Source organism: Cryptomeria japonica, chromosome 9 (genome assembly GCF_030272615.1).
Source record: "Cryptomeria japonica chromosome 9, Sugi_1.0, whole genome shotgun sequence".
NCBI classification, from domain to species: Eukaryota; Viridiplantae; Streptophyta; class Pinopsida; order Cupressales; family Cupressaceae; genus Cryptomeria; species Cryptomeria japonica.
The window spans coordinates 328120128-328140879 of NC_081413.1; the positions used below are offsets into that span (position 1 = coordinate 328120128).

Here is a 20752-nt window from a genome sequence, read left to right on the forward strand (position 1 = left end):
TCAATGTAGACTTCTTCCTCAATCTTACCATTTAGGAATGCAGTTTTGACATCCATTTGATGTACTTTCCATCCTTTAGAGGCTGCAATTGCAAGTATGGTTCTGACAGATGTGTAACGAGCTACTGGAGCGAAGGTTTCCTCATAGTCAATGCCTTCTTTCTGTGAAAATCCTCTAGCAACAAATCGGGCTTTATGTTTATCAATACTGCCATCTGGAGCATACTTGATTTTGAATAGCCATTTTGATGATACAACTGACTTATGTTTAGGTCTAGGGACAATATCCCATACATCATTTTTCATGATGGACTGATATTCTTCAACCATTGCTTCTCTCCAGGCTTGTTTTGATAATGCTTTCTCAACACTGACCGGTTCTGATTCTGATAGTTCAGTTAGAAGTGCAGTGTAACATTTTTGCGTTCTAGTTCTTTTGTTTTCTCTGGAGATTTGTGCTGGTTCCATATTGTTTTCTTCAAGCATTTTCCTAGCCCATAATGGTCTCTTTTTGTTGTTTACATTTTCTACACAAGAAGGTTCAGGATCAAGGATTGCGTTTTCGTTATTTGATAGTGTTGAATTCATATTTGAATTGTTATTCTCGCTTTCTTCCTCAAGTGATAAATCTTTCTCAAGATCAAACAAACTGTTGTCTTCATTATTAGTGGATGAGAAGTTTTCTTCAAATTTGACATCTCTGCTTATTTCTACTGATTTTTGATTAGGGATATAGATTCGATATCCTTTAGAGTCTTCACTGTAGCCTAGAAAAATACCTTTCTTACCAGAAGGTTCTAATTTGGTTCTTTTCTCTTTTGGTACATGTATATATACTGGACATCCAAATACTCTTAAATGACTGAGATCAGGTTTAACTCCTGTAAATACTTCTTCTGGTGTGGTATTTTCAAGTATTGCATGTGGACATCTGTTTTGAATATAAACTGCAGTGTTGGCAGCTTCTGCCCAGTATGATATATGAATATTATGATCATGCATCATAGCTTTTGCTGCTTCAATGATGGTTCTGTTCTTCCTTTCTGCTACTCCATTCTGTTGAGGGTTATAAGGTACAGTATACTCCCTCTTAATCCCAACAGATTTACAATAGTTTTTGAAGTTGTCAGATGTGAATTCCCCACCATTGTCTGACCTAAGAGTTTTGATTTTCTTATTGGTTTGATTTTCTACCAATGCTTTGAATTCTTGAAATTTGGCTAATACTTCACTTGACTCTTTAAGTTTTAAAAAATATATCCATGTTTTCCTTGAATAGTCATCCACAAAGATTAGATAATATAGGGCACCTGAAAAAGGAGGAGTGGACATGGGGCCACACATATCAGTGTGAATGAGTTCTAAAACACTATTCGTCTTGTGTTCACTTGTTGGAAAAGATCCTTTAATGTTCTTTCCTAATGCACATCCCTTACAAATGCTCAAGTGTTCAGATTTTAGAGAGGGTACCCCAGAGGTGATTTTATGCAAAGTAGGAAGAGCACTATATCCAATGTGTCCTAGTCTTTTGTGCCAAATTTCATTATTCTGTTGAACATTGTGATTTAGGGCTACTTTTTGTTCATTACATAGTTTGTATAAGCTTCCATCTCTGGACCCTATGTGCATTGCATTTTTGATGTTTGTGTTTTTGGTCCAGAGAAGAACTTTTTCTTCATTAAATGTTACCCTATATCCTTGATCAGCTAACCTTGATATTGAGATTAGGTTTCTCTTTATTCCGGGCACATATAATACTTCTTTTAACTGTAGAGTGACTCCATCTCTTATCTGTATCAAACAGGTCCCAATTCCTTTTACCGGATAAGTGGAGTTGTCACCAATGGTTACTTCTTCTGTAGAGTTTCCAGAAAGGGTTTCGAACTGATCTCTGAATCCAGTGATATGTCTTGATGCACCGCTATCTATTATCCAAGTATTTTTATTGGAATTTAATTCACTTGCTAAGGCTAGATAAAAAAGAGAATTTTCTGTTCCTTTAGTTTCTGCTAAGGCTGCTTGAATTTTCTGTTTTTCTGGACAGTATTTGTGAATATGTCCAAATTTGTCACATTTATGACATTTTATTTTGGAGAGATCCCTTTTGAAGTGATGTTTTCCATTACTTGAATTGTTGAATTTTCTCTTCTTTTTCTGAGAAGTTTTAGTATGAAGGGCTTGTACTTCATTTTCATTTTTCGACCCTATTCCTCTGGATGCTAATCTCGATTCTTCTTGAGTACAATCGTTCTTTAATTGTTCGAACCTAGGTAAAGGTGGTCTTGTACTTATGCACTGAATGAAGGTTTCCCAAGAGATGGGTAAACCCTTTAGGGCGATAAGTGTAAGTTCAGTATCTTCTGTAGTATTTCCAATACAGAGAAGTTGATCTCTTATTTCAGATATCCTTAGGAAATAGGAGGTGATTGTTTCCCCTTTGTTCATTTTCATGTTGAAAAGTTGACTCTTCAATGTTAAGATTCTACTGGCATTGTTTATCTCGAATGTGTCTTGAATGATTTTAAACATTTCAAAGGCACTGGTAATTCTCGATATGCTCGGGAGGATAGAATCTTTCACTGAATCTATAATCAATTTCCTGGCTTTGTTGTTTCTCCTTTTCCATGTAGTTTTCTCAGTTTCTTTTTCCGGCATTTTCATATCCTTCTCAATATATTCCTCTAGTTCAAGTTCCATTAGAAGAGAAGTAAGTCTTGTCCTCCAAGATACAAAGTTTGAAGGACCTTCTAATCTATCTTCCATTCTCATACAGTGAGCCATAATTTAATTTATAATTTAAAATATTCTCAGCTATATGTTAGGTTTTATATATATATTATCTTCTTTATATTCCTTTCTGCTCTGATACCATGTTAAGGAAATTGGATCAGAAGATACTAATATATAAATATATTATGTATAGTTGATATTCGCTGATCAATGCAATTGCCGTTGTTATTGATTGATTGACCAACGAAGATCAACTATATATAAGTTGAATCGATGTAAATGTCAACAGTCACTTCTTTTGAATACCGACTATTTCCTAACAAACGACATAATAATAATATAGTCGCTGTTTTATAACCTGTCGGCATTAACCTGTTGGCATTAACTAATTGTAATAGGACTGTCACGATAGTTATCGTGACTGTTATACATGAACAGTCACGATAATACCGTGACTGTTTATGTATAACAATCACGATAGTATCGTGATACATAGTTAACTTATGAATTGTAGATTATACCATTCGATTAATATTTAGTGTTTTATATATATTATGATATATATATATATATAACACATAATTAATGATTGATATATTATATTAGTATATATATACTATAACTCATTATATATATATATAATAGTTTTACGTCATTTTCGTAAACACGAACGAACATATTTTAACACCCCTCTGGCATGATTCCTTCACCAAACAGACGCCTCAAGCTTCTTCCCACCACAGCCCATGCCATCAAAGAGGTCAAACCACACAAAGAGTGGTCCGGGACGCAAGCTTTTGCCACCCAAATCACCTCCTCCTTTGTCCCAAACATCAAACCCCATGTAATCATCATGGAGATTATGTTGGCATTTGTCTTGTACCGAAATTCCGACTGCATATACTCTTCTCCTAGAAGCACCTCCATGATTTGCAATAAAGGGGGGTCATCAAATTTGAATATGCCCCCCAGCCTTTTTTCGGACATTTTGGCAAAAAACACGCGCTGCTGTTTAATGGAGAGAGCGAAAAATTCTCTTCCATGACTGCTAGATTTGCACTGTTCAAACTTTCTCCTGTCGCTGTGTGAGGATTTCTTCACACACCTCCACCTTGGAAAAGCCAGAACGCCACCCTCTTGTGTATTTAAATGGCTCCACCTGACCCCATGTCAAATCAGCAGTAATGGTTTTAAATTCGTCCTCCTATCAATGATGTACGATGCGGCCAAGTCATCATTTTTAGTTCGAGCCACGCATGCCACCTCCAAGTCAACTATTATCACTCCACTACGCAGTTTAAATGGAGTGAAAAATGGCTGCAAACATGATTAAAGCGCATTAATAGCGCTACATGTACCGATACACATCATCCTCCCAAATAATGAAGAAGATCATGGGCAATACGTCACCTGCCAATATTTCAAATTTGCTCCATCAGACCATTGGAGATTTGTGCTCACTAAGATCATTCCACCACTTCACACTTTGGACGTTTAAATCACATCCTTTATTTGATAATTGATCAGCTTCTGTATTACCTTCCCTTCGAACATGCGAGATTTTAAAATCTTGAAACTTTTTGAGTCTTGGCCTGATAATATAAATAATTATCCAACCCGACTTGAAGCCCCATCAAAATTAATTGTTATCCAACTCAACTTCGGTTTTTTCCATACCACTCTACCCTTTGCATCAAGAGCTGGATTAATCCTACCAGGCTCATTAACGGGCCCATTTGATATTACATGTTATTTCTTAGATCTGAGTTAATTTTGAATTTCATGCAATCTTTTCCTTGAAAATATCTATTCCTCTCATGTTTTGCATGGTATCTCTGTATACTTTTATGTAGAGGGACCTAGTCATGGTTTAGCCAATAGAATCATGAAATTTAAGGTAGTTAATTGTCTTTAACCTGGGTAGATTTCGATATATAGTTTCTTTAAGTGGTATTGGATCATAGAAGTGCCTTATGGGGAGGTTCTTTCTGGTGGCAATCATTTAGCCTTGGTTTTGCAATTTATACAAGTCAGTCTGGTAGAAGAATTCACAGCGGTCTGAGTTCAATTTGTTGTTGGATTTTGTAAGAAACCCAATATTTTATAGCCTTAATAACCCTGAATTTTCTGGTTTTTGTATATTGACATTTCGTCAAACACTTCGTATGCAAGCTGTCCTGTTCATTTTCTAAGTGAGCTTGTTTTCAGAAGAACAGATTAATGGTTCCAAAGTAGTACAAATAATACCCCTTATTGAGTTCAATTATTTCTGATTATTGTTGCAGAAATGTGTGCAGATACATATAAACTTACTAAAGGGAAGTGCAGTTATAAAGCACTGTACATAAATACTGCAAAGAATTTCATAAACTGAACAGTAGTTAATCTAATGTCTATATTTAAAGCTGACCTCTTTAATTGCAGAATAGGAGAGCTCCAATTACATGCACAGATCTGTCCTTGTCTTTCTGAAATGCTGAAAAGTTCTGTAGCTTACAAAGTAGGACAATACAGGGAATGCTGTAGACAATAAGGCCTGCTAATGTTGAAACTCACACCAGGAACCCAGCAAACTATTGGTTCATGATTCCTTCAACAAGTTTCCATTCTCCATGGCTCAGTATACTTAATCAAATGAAGGCTTTCATACTCAGCTCAGAGCAGAAATTTGTCCATCAAGACATGAAGGTATAAAGCCACGATATGCACCAGATTGCTGCTTAATACCATCCACGTTAAGCTGCTTTATAATAAATAGTATTGTCTTGGCAATTAAATACAATATCAGCTCATGAAAACAGCCATCAGGTATTCCTTTGCGTTGGCCAGTTTCCAAGTTTTTATGGCAAAGCTAGAGGGGCCAATGGCACGTGAGATATATTTGCACCAGTCTTCTCAAAATCAAATTATACTTCTCAGGGTGGCAGCAGATATCAAAGCCTACAATTCTCTATTCCACAGTTTCCACCCTTGAGATGTCTCCAAGGAACATCCACGCCATAAGAAATAATATGCAAGCTCCATGCCAACTAAGTGTGAATGCAAATTCTTCTTTGTAAAGGCCACACCTTTTTTCCATTACTTGATTTCTGCCTCGATTCCTTATTCTTATTGCCCAATTCTTCCAACTGGATCTACTAAAATATTTCGCCTAACTTATCTGAATTCCTATTGGCCATTATTTGAATATTTAAACAGCTTTACCATCTTCAGAAACAATATGAAATAATTGTTTAATATGATTTCCAGCACAGAAATAAGTAGCTTCGATATTACTATTGCCCTGGCAAATAATCGATACTTTTACAAAATGATAATTTATCTTTTATTCATCATAGTTTTCCAAGGTTTCCCCTTTCAATAAATCTTTATTTCTGAATAATGAATATATATATCCTTGAAGTAATCTTTTATTCTGCAAATGAATAAAATATTTATTCTGAATACTGTACAAATACCTGAAATAAACCCTTAATTCAGAAAATCTGAACAATATTCCTGAAATCTGTCATCTTGGAAGGCTTCCAAATTTCAACATTAAGCGCACGTGTGAATCCTGCAATGAATCCACCCACAAGTTGATTGGGTTTTCGTCCAAACAATCCAGATCCCAAGGGTTTCCGTCTTCAGGTCTTGAACCTGTAACCAAGTTCTCCAAACTTCTCGATAAAACATTTTCCCGATTGATTCCTTTGGTAATCCAAAGCCTCCCTTTAATTATAACTCTTGGCAACTGTTATTTAATTAGTTAAGTCACAAAGTGATTTATTAATATTTTAATTTATTTTACTCCAAAATCACTTTAATTTTAAATAATTATTAGTCGCCTTAATATTTTAGAACAACATAATAAATAAATAATTAATTATTTAATTTTCCATTTTCGCCAAAAATGGGACATTACAGATTTAATCTTTTTGATTTTTACTTTGTAAGCTTTCCCAATGGCACATTTCCTTAGTTATGTTTAAATTGGGTTTTAGAGAACCTTTGATTCAAATTAAAACAATAGGCATTTTACTCCAAAATCTCTTTAATTTTAAATAATTATTAGTTGCCTTAATATTTTAGAAAAACATAATAAATAAATAATTAATTATTTAATTTTCCATTTTCGCCAAAAATGGGACATTACAGATTTAATCTTTTTGATTTTTACTTTGTAAGCTTTCCCAATGGCACATTTCCTTAGTTATGTTTAAATTGGGTTTTAGAGAACCTTTGATTCAAATTAAAACAAAGTAGCCTATTGTTCTTGGCTCATTCCTGGAGTGATGTTTCCATCCATTACTATACTTCCTAAATGGGTGTGATAATGGAGGCAGGTGTGTTGGGCTTTCTTAAATTTGAATCATGTATCAAAGATGGAAGCAACAAGGAATGATTTTGTTTAGATTGTTTACAATGAAAGATACAGAGGTTGCAAACCTTGCAATTGTGATATCTGTGTGTAGAACTTGGTGAATGAGAAGTATTTTGCTTGGTTGGCAGTTATATTTCTTTTTTGAAGAAGATAGATAATAAAGAAAATAATCTGAAGCTATGATATCATTTAAACTAAGGTTGGAATATCTGACTTGCCTGAAGTTCTGGATTAGTTCACATGGTGTTCGATAGGAGAGTTTAATATCTCTTCCAGTTCTTTACCGTCCTTGTTTTTGACAATGTCTTGCCATGTTTTCAAGCCATAGAGCAGCATTATAAATTTTACATCTATTGTTTTATCTAACTATAATTCTGACCATGGATAGATCATATGAACATTGTTGGTGGACAATACATTTTTTGAATGTTCCTTTTAATATTGTTTTTGGGATTGTTCTAGAATGCTGCAAGATGTGCAAGATTTAGCCCTGATGGACAATTTGTTGCAACAGGGAGTGCTGATACGTCGATTAAACTGTTTGAGGTTTGCAATTTCATGTATCCAATATTATTTTCATCTCTAATCTTCCATTCTTATTGGGATGAGTGGAGTATATTCATAATAAACAAGAGGGGACTACACTGATCTTTATTTTGATGGCTTTCTATTTTAGGTTGCAAAGGTTAGGCAAATGATGATGCCAGATGCAAGTGCCCGTGATGGATCAATTCGGCCTGTTATTCGAACATTTTATGATCATATGCAAGTGTGTGCAATCCTTGATAAAATATAATCTGAAGCAATTTTTTCAATTTTTTTGTTTAATTTCATTTCATGAGAAAACATAGTTGTATATTGGTAACTTGATTTGCAGGAGATATTCTTAGTCTAAATTTTCAGTGATTGCAACTATCTTGAATTTAATCGAAGGAATTGTTTTTGATCAACATTTTGATGCTTTATGCCTTCTTGTTAGAGAACTAGAACATCAAGAAATAAACAAAGAAGCGCTTTTTCCATATTTTTCAAATATCTAAAATTTTGGAATCATATTTAAAATTTAAGGCCACAACCAATGAAGATGGGAATTTGGTGTACTAGAACCCCTCGAGAAAGTTCACAAGGGTATTTCTATTTACTGTGTATATTATTCAAATTTTCTGCCTCTTGGATTTCAACTCCATGGTCAAGAGTGAAAGTCTGTACCCAAACTTGTCACTCTACCCAGCATTACGAGACTTAGATTTGGTGCAGATCCAGCGTGCTGATTTTTGGTTCATACTTTGGACTTAAGATTTGACAATAAAACTTAGAAAAAACCTAGTACAAACTAAATGATTTAAAGAAAATGACAATAAATTTCTTTTAAGGAAACACATGTTTTTCCATGCACTCTTCTCTAAATCAACTCAGCAGACATAACAGACTAATCAATTGCATGCTACCTTGCTCACATTCACAAGCATACAGAAAACAATGAGTGCAAAAATGGATTAGAGTTGAAGCAAACAAGATTTTAAATGTATCAATCATAGATTACTAACTGTTGATGTTATAGCTAGGTCGGATCCCTTCTAGGGCCAACCTAGCACGGTTAGGTGACTAATTGGCCCTTGGCCTTAGTCACGTCTTAAATGCATAATCACATCTTGTATGAAACGTGTTGGGGCTGACCTATATTAAGGTCACTTGTAACGTGTGGAGCTAATCCAGTTTTGGTGCCAATCTTAAAGGATTAAATTGTAATTAAACATGCTCTCCTTGCTAGCCGACTTAGGTGAATTTAGGAGGCTAAGTCTCCTATATATGCAAGGTATCAATCATTGTATACACACACAATTCAGTGAACATATTCATACAGCGAATATCTTCTATGATCAGCAAATAACAACATCCAGTGATTGCACACAGCATTCATCAGTGAACTGTCTTCTAAGTCAGCGAACTCTAATTCAAGGACAGCGAATCATCCTTGGAGGCAGCGAACTATCTTTGAAGGCAGCGAACTTCATCTTAGAGACAGCGAACCTTCTTGTAGCAGTGAACATCTTGTATTGCAGGTAAGCTCATCATTGTTGAGTTTGCCCTAGTGTGAAGACATTATTCTGCTGTGCCCTAATTGTGAATCTGAGTGCTCCAAGAGTTGAAGCATATTGTAAGGATACTTCTGATTATTACATAATAAGATCTGAAATTCATAGCTGGGTTTTTCACCTCCAAGAGGGAGGTTTTCCTAGGGTATTCTTGGTCTTCCTCGTGCACATTGATTTGTTTTTTCTGTTATTGCTATCTACTTTGCTACAGTCTGATTCAAAATTAACATGGTATCAGAGCTAAGGTTGTCTCAGTGGTGATCAGACTTTGTAGCAGTGCTCCTACTTCACATTTTCCATGCCGTTTCCAGCATTCAAGATAGTGTATGGTCTGAAAGTTGAGGACAGACTTGAAGGAGCATCGAATTTCACCTCATGGAAATTTAGAATCCTTGTCACCCTCGAAGAAAATGATCTTTTGGAGTTTGTGCAAGGAGAGGACCAGCCTGTGCCTGAAGACAAAGATGAATTACTTCAGTTCAAGAAGAATGCTGTCAAAGCCAAGAAGATCCTTATTGACTCCGTGAAAGATCATCTTGTTCCCATCATCTCCAAGATGTCTTCAGCTAGAGATATGTTCAAGATATTGGAGGGGATGTATGAAATTAACAACACAAGTAGAGCACTTGCATTGAGACAACAACTTCATCAAGTCAAGATGGCTAAGGGTGAATCAGTTATATCCTTCTTCATGAAGATTGCAGAATTGAGAGATCATCCCAGCGCCATTGGAGATGAAGTTGTGGTCAAGGACCTAGTCATGCTTGCATTGAATGGTCTTCCTCACTCATGGGAGCCATTTATCCAAGGCATAAGTGAGAGATCCAAATTTGCCAAGTTTGACCGCTTTCGTGCTGATTGCATTTCAAGAGAAATAGAGACCAAAGGTCTGATCCAGCCTCTGATTTAAAGAAGAAGAAGAAGGATCTTTCACACATCAAGTGTTTCAGGTGTGACAAGTTCGGTTAGTATGCTAGGGATTGCTTATCACAGCCAAAGCAACAAGGAGCAAACATAAATGAAGTTTCAAATCAAAATGATGCTGAAGACTTCCTCTTCATCTCTGCCTTGTCAAGCAATGTTCCTACAGACAGTCATACATGGCTGATTGATAGTGGAGCATCTAGACACATCACTGGCTACCAGGAGCATCTTTCAGACTTGGTGGAGAAGGAGTCCAACCTTCATGTGATCATTGGAGATGATGCACACTATTCTATAAGAGGTTTTGGTACTACTTCCCTTAACTTAGTTTCTGGAATTTCTCTTTACCTCAGTGATATATTGTTTGTGCCGGGAATCAAGAGGAACCTTATCTCCATATCGGCATTGGAAGATAAAGGTTATCAGATTGCATTTTTTGAGGGAAGAGTTCTTGCATGGCCTAAGAAGTCCAACATCAAATCAGCTCGTGTCATTGGGAATAGGTATGAGAGCCTATATAAGCTTTCATCTCGTCCAGTTCAAGCCCTCATTCATGAAGCACCCGAGTCAAGCGAGCTATGGCATAGAAGACTTGGACATCTTCATTTCCGAGCCCTTCCTACCCTAGAGAAGATGGTTAAAGGTATGCCTAAACTTAGTCATATTCATGATGATACATGTAAAGGTTGTGCTATGGGTAAAAACACTAAGAGTCCATTTCGTCAAAGTGAAAGCAGGTCTAAAGAGAAATTAGCTCTTGTGTATTCTGATTTATGTGGAGCTATGTTTGTTGCTTCTCCAAGTGGATTCTTGTATTATGTAATCTTCATAGATGACTACTCTAGGAAAAACGTGGTTTTACTTTCTAAAGTCAAAAGAATTTGATGAAGTCCTAGGTAGATTCAAAGAATTTAAGGCCTTAGCTGAAAGTCTATATGGGAAAAGAATTAAAGTTTTAAGGTTTGACAATGGAGGTGAATACAGCTTGGGTAGTGTTGGTGTCTGTTTTATCATCTACCAAACATTAGGATAGGATACCCGAAGGTATTCTATCCTCTCCTGAAAAATCACTACTGATTCCAAGGTCTATATGTGCGAACAAGCGACTTTAGTGGAATAGCTTCTTGGGTAGTGTATGCTGAAATTTTCAAAGGGGACTTACGTTTGACAAGTATTCTTGAACTGCTGGACTTAGATGGATTTAGCAATTTTTAGGCTCTCCTTCCTTTTTTTTGGGGATTTTTTGGGATTTAGACTTTCAAAAGAAAGGGAAAAAGAGATAGGGTTCAGGAAGGCTAATCTAATCCTACGAATTCTGGAGACGGTATCAACTGGGTGCTTTCGAGAAACCAAACCTTGCTTCGCCACACTAGGGACAACTACACAAGGCCGGTGCAGTCTTCAGTGGGTTGTGCTTATGATCGAGATGTTGGGATGCACGGGGGATGGGCTCAGACTAACTTTGCACGGTAGAATGGAAATCATCCATTTACCAAAAGTATGAGCGGAAATACACCATCAATTGATACTTATCAAATCCTTCATTCAAATTAACAACAATGAAAGCAAATCTAAATTATTTCTAACTAAGTGTTGAGGCAATTGAAACCATGCAAATCATTCAAATAATAGAGATTACAAAGCAGCGCACATGCAATATATTATCTGGAAATGACCTTAAGCAACAATACATCAAAAACCTCACCCTTTTCAAATGAAAGGAGGCAACCTTATATAGTTTCTCAAAAAAAAATGAATGGCCGAGATCAAACAGTGATCAAGGGCCAAGATTGAAAGTCCTAAACCCTAATTAGGGTTTCCCGAAATACTATCAGTTCAAGCAAATGAAGAGTGACAAGTGGCGCAGCTGCTAATTTTACTGAGGTGAGTGGCCACTTTTCTCTTTCAGAGATTCAACGTATCTAGACACCATGAGCTTGACCTCCTCCATGGTGACACTTGGCAAACCGCCAATCTAGAAGTCGATGAGATCCACATCGTCGGCGCATGTGGCAAGGATGCCTTCCCACTCCACTGCTTGGGTGAGGAAGTTGTCATCGATGGAGAGGAAGTTTGCAATCTTCGAAAGATCGCCTTTGTTAATCATCCCTGAATCTCGGAAGAAGCTTGCCCGAATCCTGGCTCTCAGGTTCTCTGCTTGTAAATGCTTCTCCCTTAGGCTTTCCTTCTGCCAGATCTCTGACGCCACACGGAATACCTTGCCCAGGATCTCTCTAACCCTTGCCTCTGTCTCAAAACACTTGGTCTCAGATTTCTTTAGAACCTCAATCCGAGTGACCAGAGCATAGTACCACGTGCCGAAGTCATACCTGTCTCCTGTCTGTATGATGCCTGCATCCACTAAGCTCTTCTTTGACATGCCTCAGATAACCTTCAGGTGAGGGAGTATTTTGTTTTGAATTTCATCCACTTCTTCCCAATTGGATGATAGATCCTGGATATCAATCAACAAAGAAGATGCCTCATGTGCTGATACTAAGTTTTCTACCAGGGTGTCAGCACGTATCACAGCGTTTGAAATCCACTCCTTTTCTTGAGTGTATGATCCCTTCATATCATCATAGTCCTTCATTGATCCCTGCTGAAGAGGCTGTGGTGGAGTAGCCAGGACCTCATGGTTGAGCGGGCTAGTAAGATGGAGAACATACTTCCTCCACTGCTGGTTCTCTTCTTCCACTTTCTTCCTCTTTTCTTTCTCATGAGCCAGCCTCGTCTTTAGAACGTTACAAGAGTCGTCAAAGTATTGGATCTCCTGGTCCTGGGTAGGCTTACCCATCTCTATGGTGGTAATCTTGTAGTCATCTGCGGTGACATTGTCCCTAGTCTTCCCTTCTTTGGGCACTGCTATCTGGACTGTCCTGAATCCGGCACTGTCTCTCTGAATCAGGGAAAACTTCCTGGCTGGTTTGGGCGGTTTAGCTACAGTGGGTTCATTCACCTTCTCCAGGAATGCTGCGGTAACCTTCTCGGTTGAGTGGGCTTCCTTGGGAACCTTGGCCTTTATCCTTGCTCTCAGCCAATTAGGAATGGTTGATTGTTCTACAGTGTTCCGATCAAACTCATCGTCTGCTTCTCCTGGGTTCGCTGGTATGCCATCCAAGAAGATTGTAGGGGCTTCAACCTGCCCCCTGTCTGGAGTTCGGAAGACCTTCTCCACCACTTCCTCAACTGGCTGGGAAAGCACTCTTACTTCATCATCAATCACATAGATGTTCATCTCTTGTTCCCCAATTGTACTCTGATCAGGCGCAATGGAAGCAGCACTTAGGATGGAGTGACTTTCGCTGGATTCTCTTCTCTCAACTATAGCCCTTTTCCCTGTGCACTTTGTGGAGCTTCCACCCAACTCCTTTCTCTTTCGAGATCCAACACTTTCTGGATTCCGAGCATCACCAGCGGAGGTACAAGGGTGGATGGACAGAGTATCATCCACTCCCATTAATTCATAAGTTAGAACCACACCTTTGGCCTTCAACTGTTTTGTCTTTTCAGACGCCCACCACCTTGAGTACTCAACCACCGACCTCATGAGGTCTGCTAGATCTGATTTTTCTCCCTCTGTCCAATCTATCAAGACTAAAGGTTCATTCTTCATCTTCTCAAAACCCGGCTGCTAAAGTTCTAGGCTTTCTTCTACCTGATCGGCAACTTTGAATACTTTCGTTGCTCTAACCATACTTAAAGGAATCCTTGACCAGAACCTCTTCCGGATCTCAAAACTATCAGCTGCATTAGCCCAGTAGTCTTCCAGATCCAGTCTGTGCTCAAATGTTGCCCCTTCAATCTTCTTTATCCTATGGAATGGATCGAAATCCTTTCTTGCCTTGTATTGGTAGAAGGGATACTAGGCTAGTTCTTTCTCAGTGGTAGCTGCAGCCTGTGATGATGGACATGTTTCTAGCCCATTACCAATTGTAAGTGAGGATGTCCCTGCCTTCTTCTGCTTATCTCTTTGAATCACTATATACTCCTCCAATTGTCTCACAACCTCGAGCAACACCACTCGGTTGGTAGGGTAAGCTGGAAGCTTGTATGGAGGCCCAGAGAATCCCTAAATTTGGAGGTAAGTGAACTTTGGATATTGGATGTACCAACACCCGAATTGACCGATGAAGTCCATAGACTCTTGAGAGAGCCTCTGGTGCAGGCCATCTTGAAGGGTCCGGGTAATGTGCATCAGGAAGGCATCATTCACCATTTTGAAATGGAACTTCTCCTCCATATGGAGCTGGGGATAGCAATCATATACCGGAAATTGGTTCTCCTTGTTCCCAACTTCTCCTCTACAAGTGAGACCTCTGTACCTGTAGGTCCTGGCTAAAGAATAGAACAAGTAAGAACTCTTGAAGAAAGTCCTATTCGCCTCCAGATTCCTTAGCTGGCTGTCTAGGTTGTTGCTGATCATACGGGCCCAGTCTATCATTTTTACTCCATTGATTATTTCATTAATGAAATAATACATCCAGGGTTCGAATGGAGCTCCCTGAGGATTTCCTATTATTCTATTGAGCAAGACAATCATGTCCCCAATGTCCTCCTTGAAGTATGCTCGCACTAGGCTCTTTCTTTGGAGTTTGGAGGCGCCCTTCCTCGGCTTGTCTAGCCAGGAATGATTAACTATGGCATCATATTCTTCCAGGTGATTGTGGTACAGATTGTCAGCTTCGTCCTTGGTCACATATACTACGTTGTGGTACTCAGGGATCCTGAAGGCCTCTCTGATGGCCTCATCGCTGACATTCGCCAACACTCTTCCATCAGGTGCAACAATATCCTTACTGATGGGGTTGTAGTGTTTGGCACATTCAACTACTAGTTCATTGCATTGCATGGTGGGGAGGAAGCCGACAGCGTGCACGATACCACTCTTCATCATTTTTCACGCAATGGTGGTAGGCACAAGGTTGTCCAGACCAAACATTCGCTTCGTAAACTCCCTCAGATTGATGTGTCCGAGGTTGGTGTCGCTGATGTTCTTCCACTTGGAAGTCATCCTCGACTCTGGAGGAGCATCTTTATCTACCTAGAACTTCATGGTGCTTAAGACCTGCAGATGAATGATGAAAACTTTAAGTTAGAAAATTTCTGCAAAATTTCGAAAAAAACTACGGGGCTGCAAAATGGCTAAGTGTTGGAAAATTTTCCATTTTTTAATCTCATACTTAGCCACAAAAATTAAGTTTTCACCTCCAGACCCTCAGCCTTGAGGTCGGTTGAAGTCACCATCAAGTGTTAAAACTTTCAAAAAAAATTAAAAATTTCATACTTAGCCAAAAAAAATGATTTTCTTTCTCCAAAATTTTCAAAAAAATCATTTATTAAATTCTGGAAAATATTCAGAAAATTCACAATTTTAATTTCACCTCTGTCTTAGATAGGAGTAAGGCTAGACTTTTCTCCAAAATATTGAGAAAATTCAGAAAAGATGCCTTTCTCCAGAAATCTGTAAGCCTTTTGCCAAAAATATTATCCCACTTCCAGCAATATCTAGAATTTCCTCTAGATGATCTTTCAAACTGACATACTTTACTAAGCTCTCCTTAGTAATTTTGAACTCCTTGGTGTAATAATTAATTTGATAACGAAGTATTTGTAGACAAGGTTTAAGCAAAACCCCTAAAATCATCCAACTCATACTTTTAATTCTAAAAAAAAACTTTCCATTTTGATTTAAGTTTGAAGATTTTCATTAATCCTCCAATATTCCCTTTCAAAAAAAACTTTCCATTTTGAATTAATATCTCAATAACTTTTTAATATTCCCTCAATATTCTCAAAAAAAAACTTTCCATTTTGGATTTATTTTGAGGATTTTTTATTTTATTTAGATATTTCTTCATTTTGGATTTAATTTTGAAATCTCTGTGGATTTTGTGACATCATGTTGACTTTGTTTGACCTTCCATGTGTAGGTTGATTTTTCGAATTTTATCTCCATCTTTTTCAAATTTTGGTGGACTTTGCCAACCTATCCAAGGTATGGCGGACTTTGGCTAGAACTCCTTCATGGCCTCCATTAAAGTGAAAATTTGACTAAGGCATTGGGGCGGACTTTGACTAGAACTCCTTCAGGGCCTCCATCAAAGTGAAAATTTGACTAAGGCATTGGGGCGGACTTTGACTCTTGCTCCCACATGGCCTCCTTTACCTTGGCAGACTTTGGTGTTGATTCCTCCATGGCCTCTCTAGGTGGGGCGGACTTTGGAGTAGGCACCCTCAAGGTCTCCATCATCCTGGCGGACTTTGGCTTATGACACCCATGGACCCTCCTAGCCTATGGCAGACTTTGGAGGTTGCTCCCAACACTTGGCAAGCTTGGGCGGACTTTGTTGTTAGCTCCCACATGACTATGGCGGACTTTGGTATCTTCTCCATCTTGGGCGGGCTTTGGCTATGACACCCATGGCCTCCAAACTCATGGCAGACTTTGGGCTTAGCACCCATGTGACCCCCCAAACTTTGGCGGACTTGGGAGAGTGCTTCTCCTTGGGCGGACTTTGGCGTTAGCTCCTTCATGGCCCCTCTTCTTGCTTGGGCGGACTTTAGGCTACACTCCCACCTTGAGCGGACTTTAGAGACACCTCCTAGGGCGGACTTTAGGCATCCCTCCTCTTGGGCGGACTTTGGAAGGCTCCCCTCACCTTGACCCTCTTAACTTTGGCGAACTTGGCTCTTCTATCTCTTCACATGCTTGGGTGGACTTAGGAGGTGTCTCCCACATGACCTACAAGACAGTGGCGGACTTTAGAGAGTACTCCTACATGGTTGGGTAGACTTTGGTGGTGCCTCCTCCATGACCTCCAATGCATACATGGCGGACTTTGATGGTTGCTCCATGCAAGGCGGTCTTCAACACATCCCCTCATGGGCGGACTTTAGCGTACTGGCCATCATGGCCTCTTCAACACATGGCGGACTTCTGGATAGCCTCATTTGTACCTGCAAAACCTTTCGTTAGCCAGACTTAGAAGATTTTCAGAGGAACTTCAAGATTTCACAGCTTAATCTAATTTAATCGGATTAACTTGAAATTTGAAATCCATGCTTAGGTGGATCATCTGAAAAAGAAAAAAGCCTAAAATCTAGGGATTCAGCTTTTTAGGTCAAAACTTGGAATTTTTGGGTTCCGGTCGAAGTTGGTCAGTAGTACAAGTGTAAACCCTAGGTTTGCATCCCGAAAAAGCAAAAAGCCTAAAATCTAGGGTAGGTCAAAACTTGGAATTTTCGAGTTCCGGTTGAAGCAGGTTAGTGGTGCAAGTGTAAACCCTAGGTTTGCATCCCGAAAAAGCAAAAAGCCTACAATCTAGGGATTTAGCTTTTTTAGGTCAAAACTTGGAATTTTCGAGTTCCGGTCGAAGCAGGTCAGTGGTGCAAGTGTAAACCCTAGGTTTGCATCCCGAAAAAGCAAAAAGTCTAAAATCTAGGGATTTAGCTTTTTTAGGTCAAAACTTGGAATTTTCGAGTTCCGGTCGTAGTAGGTCAGTGGTGGAAGTGTAAACCCTAGGTTTGCATCCCAAAAAAGCAAAAAGCAGACATCCCTAAAAAATAGGAAAAACTTTCTAAAAATAGCCATACCGGGGATTGGGCTAAAAATGCCAAAAACGAAACTTCCTAAAAAATAGGAAAAAGCAAACTTTCTAAAAATAGAAAGTTGTCCAAATTCGTCCAAATCAATTGCGATCTTCGTCTTTTGGCCTCTCTAAGCACTCTGGTGGTGTTCACACTTCGGAATCACATAACTTGCAAAAAACTAACTTTCAATCGTCAGGGCCTGAAATGTTCTGAACTGGACAAGGCTTGGTGAAACTGCAGCAAAAGGTCACAGGATACTAACAAAATCCTAGAAAGCAGGAAAAGAGAGGGTCCCCATTTGCAATGGGGCGATGTGTGAAAAAGGTCACAATAGGTAGTTTTCATGATTTTTGTATTGAGGCAGGAATCAAGAGGGAGTTTTGTGTTCCCTACAACCCTCAACGAAATGGGATTGCAGAAAGAAAGAACATATCTATAGTTGAGGCTGCGAAAGCTATGATTCATGATTAGGACCTGTAGACTTTTCTTTGGGCTGAAGCGTCTAGAACAACTGTATACATTTAGAATAGATGCCCTCACCGTGTATTGAAGGATATGATTCCAGAAGAAGCATTTTCAGGGATCAAACCTGACATCAGCCACTTGAGTCTAGTATATACTCATGTACCCAAAGAGAAGAGAACCATGTTGGGACCTTTGGGAAAGAGAGGAATTCTTGTGGGTTACAACGAAACCTCCAAAGCATTCAGAATCTACATTCCAGGTCAGAAGTATCTTGAGGTTAGTAGAGATGTTACCTTTGAAGAAGATATTGCATTCAAAAGGTCCAGAAGTTCAAGTATGAAGATTGACTATGAAGTTCATGATAACCCTCAAAACCTGGATATTGATCATGATACCGAGATTCAGAGGGAGTCTACAAAACCTGAAGAGCATGATGATCCAATTGAGCCTATGGATCCTACTGATGGGCCTAGAGATATTATCGTGAGCAAGAAGAGACCCCTTTGGGCAAGAAACACTGTACAGGAGGCAAAAAAGTTTGCAGCTCCAAGTGGCACATTCAGAGAAAGTAGAAGACCTTAGAAGTTCTCCAACTATGTTGCATTGATGTGCAACATCATTGGGGCTGAACCTTCCAACGTTGAAGAGGCCATGAACCAACAAGCATGGAAGAATGCCATGGATGAAGAATAACAGTCTATCATCAAGAATGATGTTTGGGATATTGTGCCTAGACCCAAAGGTAAGTCAGTTGTATCCTCCAAATGGCTGTTTAAAATTAAACATGCTGCTGATGGAAGTATTGAGAAATACAAAGCTAGGTTTGTGGCTCGTGGCTTCTCTCAAAAGGAAGGCATGGATTATGAGGAAACCTTTGCCCTTGTGGCTCGATATACTTCTATTAGGACTACCATTGCTATTGCTGCAGTTAAGGGATGGAAGTTACATCAAATGGATGTAAAGACAACTTTTCTCAATGAAGTTATTGAAGAAAAGGTTTACATAGAGCAACTTGAAGGTTTCGTGATCCATGAGAGAGAGTCTCATGTATGCAGATTGAAGAAAGCATTATATGGCCTCAAGTAGGCTCCCCGTGCTTGGTATGAAAGAATTGACAAGTACTTGGTAAGCTTAGTTTTCTGTAAGAATGATGCTGATCCAAATATTTACTTCAAGGTATTCAATGGTGAGATGTTAATTCTGGTTTTATATGTTGATGATTTATTTTTGACTGGAGAAGATCATCTCATTCTTAGATGTAAGAAAGAACTGACTTCAGAATTTGAAATGAAAGATCTAGGTCTCATGCATTTCTTTCTAGGGTTAGAAGTATGGCAAATACCTAATGATATTATTCTAAGTCAAGGAAAATATACCATTGATATTTTGAAGAGATTTGGAATGTTAGACTGTAAATCTATGTCTACTCCTATGGAATCTAACTTGAAGAAGTTGAGTGAATCTATAGCTAGTTCAAATCTTGTGGTTCCTACTGAGTATCGGCAATTGATTGGATCCTTGATGTATCTAGTTAACACTAGACCTGATATTTTCTATGCAGTGAGTGCTCTCAGTTAGTTTATGTGTGAACCTAGACCGATTCATCTAGTTGCAGCCAAACATATCTTGAGATACTTGCGTGGCATAGTTGGATATGGGTTGAAGTACTCTTCCAACACAGTACTGAACTTGGAAGGTTATTCTGATTCTGATTGGGCAGGAAGTGTCACTGTTCGTAAGAGCACTTCTAGAGTTTGCTTCAGCTTGGAATCCACTATGATTTCCTAGTGTAGAAGGAAACAATCTTCAATGGCATTGAGTACTACATAAGCAGAATACATTGCAGCATGTGTGGCTACTAGAGAAGCAGTGTGGTTTCGAAAACTCCTTGTAGGATTGTTTGGACAACCTTGGGAGCCTACAATTATCCATAGTGATAACCAGAGCTGTGTGAAGCTCTCTGCCAATCCAGTATTTCATGACAGAATAAAGCATGTGGAAATCCAGTATCACTATAGCAGGTATATGGTGCAAAGGAATGCTGTTCAGCTAAAGTACATCAGCACTGATGAGCAAACAATAGATGTTCTCACCAAGCCTCTTGCTCGAGTGAAGTTTGCATACTTTCGAGATAAGCTTGGAGTTGTGGAGAATGAAGCTCTAGCTGAGAGGGAGTCTTAGCATCATTGACACATTGAGATGTATCTTTCACCCTCTGCAAGTAGGCATGGTGGAACCACCCTCTGCGAGTAGGCATGGTGGTAATGCACTCTTCTCTAGGAGAAGTTTGAGGTGAAAGCCCTAGGCATGGTGGATCCACCCTCTGCAACTAGGTATGGTGGATGTCATGGAAGAAATTCCATGATTTAGCACGTGTGCTTATTCACCCTCTGGGAGTAGCCATGGTGAACGTCATGTTGAGATGACGAAATCACGATTGCGTGATGGGGCAACTGTGTTCATTTGTTTTCCCATCCATGGGTGTAGCCATGATGGATCCACCCTCTAGGAGTAGCCATGGTGGTTGTCACTCTGTGACTCAGATCTTGAGAAGGTCTCCTCCCTAGCTAAGAGGGAGTGTT

General features: G+C 39.0%; 1 protein-coding gene across 2 annotated transcripts in view; it reads left to right on the forward strand.

Annotated features, from left to right (window-relative positions):
* The window catches only part of LOC131029739 (cleavage stimulation factor subunit 50), a 190871-nt gene that overhangs the window by 41279 nt on the left and 128840 nt on the right, over positions 1 to 20752 (forward strand). For both annotated transcript variants that reach the window (XM_057960378.2, XM_057960379.2), the window contains exons 5-6: positions 7555 to 7638; positions 7769 to 7861. In XM_057960378.2, coding sequence (XP_057816361.1) covers positions 7555 to 7638; positions 7769 to 7861 — 177 coding nt within the window. The remainder of the gene's footprint in view (positions 1 to 7554; positions 7639 to 7768; positions 7862 to 20752) is intronic.